The sequence below is a fragment of the Prosopis cineraria genome, unplaced genomic scaffold, assembly GCF_029017545.1.
Source record: "Prosopis cineraria cultivar Desert tree isolate PC_DT_omini unplaced genomic scaffold, ASM2901754v1 PC2039, whole genome shotgun sequence".
NCBI lineage: Eukaryota > Viridiplantae > Streptophyta > Magnoliopsida > Fabales > Fabaceae > Prosopis > Prosopis cineraria.
In genome coordinates, this window is record NW_026557364.1 from 13,603 (window position 1) to 19,456 (window position 5,854).

Genomic DNA, 5,854 nt, shown 5'->3' on the forward strand with positions numbered 1-5,854 from the left:
AAAATTAATTATATTTTAGTCCTATGATCCTTATCTGTAAATAAAATCCTCTAACAATTCTTGGCTATGATTTTCCCTTTAATAAAGGCATAAACGTAGAGATAAGCATCGTACATAAAAAATGGTGAAATGCCCTATAAATATGATTAATCTTTTTTTCTGTACCTCATAAATAGGATTAGAGGAATATGTATGTGCCTTAAACTCCATGTAAAATAGTAAAATACAGAACTCACATTGTAGTAACGCAATAAAAAAGATACACATTGTCAATCATAGGATAAGGCATTATCATACGTCACCCAATATTAATAGAGAATATACATTGTCAAACCCTTAAAATTTCGGAATAAGGCAAAGATTAAACAATCATTTCATCTCACTACTAAGCCGCCATACGAATGATAAATTAACTGCGAGTATTGCACTGGAAACACAGCAACTTATATGGCATTGGTTTGCAACATATTCAAGCTGCTGTATTAGATTTGACCACCATAATCACTCACAACTGCACTCTTAATAGACTTACATCGGGCAAGATAATTGGACGAATAACATATTAATAAATAACATGAAACGAAGCTCGAGCACGCCTAGGATTCTCTACTACACTCGAATTTTATATTGCTTACCAAACTTATGAATAAAGATGTACATCTAGGAATCATTTCCACGCCCAACAAGGCTTTGTGTGTCTGGATTCTTGCCCCAAGCTCTCTCCTTCCATATCAGCTCCACTTCATCAAATGTCAATCCTTTGGTCTCTGGAACATACACAGCCACAAAGAGAAAGGCCAGTACAGCTATGCCAGCTAAAATCAAGAAAGTTTGACCGGTCCCTACGGCATCAGCAATTGATAGAAAGGTCTGGGACACAATCAAATTTGAAACCCAACACACGGTAGCTGACATTCCCCCGCATATTCCGCGATATTCCTCGGGATATATTTCTGAGTTCATAGTCCAAGGCACAGGTCCCATTCCAGGAGAAAAGAAAGCAATATACATGGCTAAACCCACAATTGCAAGCCATCCATACAAATTACTTGCAGAGCCAGAAGATTGGTTAATAAATGACACAGCAAGTATGATCAGAGAGGCGATTACTCCAGCTAAGCTAGAAAGGGCCAATTTTTTCCGCCCTGCATGATCAATGAGGTAGATGCCAAGAGTTGTACCAGCAGCATTCATACCAGCAACAATGAGGGATAGAAGAAGAGCCAATTGATTCGAACGGAAGCCAGCCATTTGGACAATTGTTGGGCTGTAGTACATGACTGTGTTTATACCTGTAAATTGCTGAAAAGCCTGCAGAACCATGGGATGTTATAAGAATACACTTGCATGAAAATGTTGTCATTTACAAAGTACAGTAGCTTATTGTAACATGCTTCCAGAATTGAAGAAGTACCTTAAACGGCTTAATCACAAATACATGAATTTAACAACAACGAGAAAAGTTTGGCAAAAATATATATATATATATATATATATCTCTCCAAAAGAGAGCATCAAAATGGGGCTTATGTTTACTAGGCCCACTTACTTATTAACCCTAGTTTCTTTATTTATTTTGTATCTTTCAATTTATCATTATTCTGTAATCCCAGTTTCCTTGCTTCTCTGTACCATCTACATATTATCATATAAATAATCATATTAAAAGAAGTATAGAAATCTTATGTAACTACCAACTAATACATTCTCAAATGACCAAAAACTAAAATTACATTCTTTAGTTTGATGGCCAATCTAACTAGCTGAATTAACCCAACTGACATTTAATTTCATGCTTGGTCTTGTTCTTTAAACTGTAAAGTGACAGCGGAACTTTCCAGAGAACAACCCATAATTTGATCAGTTCATCAGAATTATCCCCCTCAACCTTTTAACAGCAAGGGGCATTCACAACTGTCAGTCTGATATTCTTTTCTTTTTTGGTAATGTCACTCTGCTCTTCTAAGGCTATGTTTTGTAGCAATGTATGTCCTAATTAAGTACCTGAAGTCCAGCTCCAACAAGGAAAGCAAGCCTAATTTCTTTTGACCTAAACACATCCCAGTATTTGATATCATTCCTCTTTTGGCTTTCTTGTTCATACTGAGCTGTAAGGAAATCAACTTCATCCTCTAAGCGAGCATAGTCATAAATCTTAGTAAGCACAACAACGGCTTCATTTGTTCTATTCTGCATTCAAAGACAAGATATAGGATACTCAGTAATCACCATAATTTGAAGGCACATTTTTGACAAAAATTTTCTTAAAAAATATACAATTTTTTACCTTGATAAAAAGCCATCTGGGGGATTCAGGTAGGAAGAGCATGAGGAAGAACTGCACAACTGCTGGCACACCTGCAACTCCAAGCATCCATCGCCAAGTCCCAGGGACCTGCTTGATGAAGAATGTGGTAAGTGGTCAGAAAGCAAATAAGTTCGAAACAGGAATGTAATATTTATGAACCAAATAGTTCCCAAAATATGAAACTTCTCTCAGTCTGTCAATGTTATTTTAATATTTTTCTAGCTTTTATCAAATAGAAGAACAGTGAAGCCCTTAAGTTTTCAGAAATTTAAATGTGGAAGGTAATGGTATCACTGTTTTGAAGCTACAATTTGTAATAAGTTCATAAGTGCTACACAAATCATGGCAATGTATTTTTCTACAAGGAAAAACCACTTCTAATTAATTGAATATATTAGAAAACGCAGCCAAGCAATCAAACTTTCTGTTATGTATCATATTCTTTCCAGTCATTATTGCAGTTTGATTTTTAACAGAAAAATGAGAAATCTTATGTTAGTCGTTAGTTAAGAAAAATATTCCATAAAAAGTTTCTACCAAATAGACATTGACTCCAAGTGGAGGATACATAAGTTGATCCTGACATTAATATTGAATCTATAACTTTAAAAATCAATAAAAGAGAATAGAATTAAAAACATTTAAAACAAGATTACAACTGGAAAAAGAAAGAAAACACAAATAAGTAAAGAATGAAATTCAAAGTCTAGTCTAACCATTGAATTGCTTTCATCCTGAGATATCTACCCACCAGCTGATGTGGCTGACTACCATCTACTGTAAGTACTTTAAATATCAATGCTATGCATAATATGAAAACTATATATAAGCATAGCTCACGCAAGGATGTAAAGTTGAGTCTCTATATCTTTATGATCATTGCTACCAAACAAAAGCCAACCAAACAGCAAGAACCAAAAACTAACCTCCGTAAAAGCAAGGTTTACAAGGTAGGAAAGAAACTGTCCACCAGTTATCATAAGCACATTTGTGCTTACTAATCCTCCCCTTATTTCTGATGGCGAAGCTTCGGCAATGTACACAGGAGCAGTGACAGATGCTATACCCACACCAATACCAACTAGAAGACGTCCAAATATGAGAATATAAGGACCTGGCGAAGCAGCCATGACAAATGATCCAAGAGCAAAGATAACATCAGCAATAAGGGTCGCCTTCTTTCGTCCATAAGAATCATTGATCCAACCACCTGCTGCTGCCCCAAGAATTGCACCAACCAATGCCATGCTAACAATTGTTTCCTGGCAACTCAAACAATTAGGAAAAAGGCTGGAAACATTAAGAACAGTCTGATCATTTTACTCGATAAATTTCAGAGTGGGTGCAGCATTTTATACAAGTGAGGACTGAAACAGAAGGAGAGGACAGCTTTTGATGTTCAGCCAATTGGAAGGAAAAAATTTAGAGAATTTAAAAAGTTGTAATAGTCCTTCAATAATTATGGACCTGATCAGTTTTACCATAACTACTGACAAGCTACACATTAACAACAGATCTGATCAGTCACGCCAAAAAGATTACATAATAACTACAGGTCAGAGTATTTTACAAGGACATAAAAGATGATAAGAGTCTCCTATCAACACAGCAGAAACAAGAAAAGTTGTTTAAAACAAAAGGTACGAGTATTATAACCCAAAAGAGCTCTCAAATAAGAGCAAATGAAGATTCATTCAGTACCTCACTACAAAAACACTCACTTAAAGCTAGGTAAGATACTTTCTTTGCCAAAAGAAAAGCTAGGTAAGACACAACATAAGAACACCTGAGACTGAAAACCACTTAATTTTGAAAGGTTGGCTGTCTGCACCAAAAACCAGATTCAAACTCCTCCTTTTCAGTCAGTTTTCCCCCTTTCAAAGCCTGCACCAACTGCTCCCTAGCCACTTCTTTCTCATTAGCACTGCAAATTCCTTTTTAACTCCTTTCTTGTTTGTCTTTATCACATATACCCTAGAGGCTTAAGCATTCATTATATTTTTTTTTTTCAATGGCTGCATTAAGGAATAACAACATGTCGCCAGTCATTTGGTCTGAGGCCCTAACAATTATCCAAGTTACCTCATCCACTATAGTAGAATTAGTATCAAAAGTACCAGGAGAACTGCCTTTCAGGGCTATAGTTCCAGAAGCAATGTTGGAATTAGAAGAGGAATCTTGGCTAATTATTTTTGATGTAAATTAACCTGTTTTACATAAAAACTGTCGGTTTGCTTGCTGGTTTGGAAGTCCCTTCAGGGACAGCAACGTAACCTTTGTTATTGATCTCTCTTGATGGCTTTCGATCAGTATAATTGAAATGAAACTTCCACATTTCTCCTTTGTGCCGATAAACAGCAAAATAGCATCAAGGGTTCCCTTTCTGTCTTTGTTGTCATTATTCTAGTTTACACCATCAGTCACAAGGGCAGAACCATCAATAATTGTAGAAGTTGAAGAGGCATCTTGATGTAAAACACACACACTCACATTGATTTGAACAGAATAGGATGAGGAAGAAGAAACAGAATCAGAGAGTGAGAGGTGAAGGGGGAGCGAAAACAAAGGGGAGAGATGACAGAAAACAGAGAAAGCAGGGGAAGTGGAGAGGACGCAGAACTGATAAATAGGGGAATAGAAGGGGAGAGACGCAGGGAGAAACATTCACAAAATTTAGCAATTCATTCATTCCAACTCTAAAAACTTCCTTACATGTGCTGCATGGTGGCTTTTTATAGAAGCCACAATTAAGGTTTCCTTCTTATGAAGGAAACATAAAATGAAATAAAATATAAGCTTGAGGTTTCCTTCCCTATAAGGAAAGCTCAACTTGCAGATTTAAAATTATAAAGAGTAAAAAAAAACAAAAGCAGGTCAGGTTTCCTTCCTTAGAAAGAAACTTACAAAATACTAACATTTGCCATATTTTCTATCAATTCTCTAATGTTTCTCAGCCCTGCGTCTCTCCCCTTCTATTCCCTATCTATCAGTTCTGCGTCCTCTCCACTTCCCCTGCTTTCTCTGTTTTCTGTCATCTCTCCCCTTTGTTTTCGCTCCCCCTTCACCTCTCACTCTCTGATTCTGTTTCTTCTTCCTCATCCTATTCTGTTCAAATCAATGTGAGTGTGTGTGTTTTACATCAATTTGGTATCAGAGCAAGGCTCTGAACGTTCCTAGGCTGTTTCTGCGGCCGGAGATCGAAGGAAAACTCTCAGGGAAGCTCAGCATACTTTGTTCACGCTGCCAGCACCCAGAATCACATTTCCCGACGTCGGATCCAAAAACGGACGCTACCATCGTGCTCAGAAGGGAAAATCCGGTCAGAACTAGAAAAACCACCTCTGTGCGCCGTCACACGTGCCAGTGGAGCTTCTGCGCGTGGTATTCACGCCTCGCGCGCCGTCATGCGCGCCGTCCGTACAGTCGTGGCCAGAACGAGATTTTCAATGTTTTCTGTGTGTTTTCACGGAATTTCTTTAACTCTGAAGGAGCTGAGAGGCGCAAGTCATCATCTAAAACTTATTTGGGGGTAAAACTTTTTGTTTT

General features: G+C 37.4%; 1 protein-coding gene across 1 annotated transcript; it reads right to left on the minus strand.

Annotated features, from left to right (window-relative positions):
- Window positions 1–276: 276 nt before the first annotated feature.
- On the minus strand, window positions 277–5,605 carry LOC129301311 (inositol transporter 1-like). Its single transcript, XM_054939885.1, has 7 exons — window positions 5,539–5,605; window positions 4,391–4,446; window positions 3,776–3,805; window positions 3,235–3,618; window positions 2,288–2,395; window positions 2,005–2,190; window positions 277–1,311 (listed from the first exon to the last, which is right to left on the minus strand). Exons 1-7 carry the CDS (start codon window positions 5,603–5,605, stop codon window positions 661–663), a joined length of 1,482 nt encoding a protein of 493 aa, XP_054795860.1. The 3' UTR covers window positions 277–660.
- Between the last annotated feature and the right edge of the window lie 249 nt (window positions 5,606–5,854).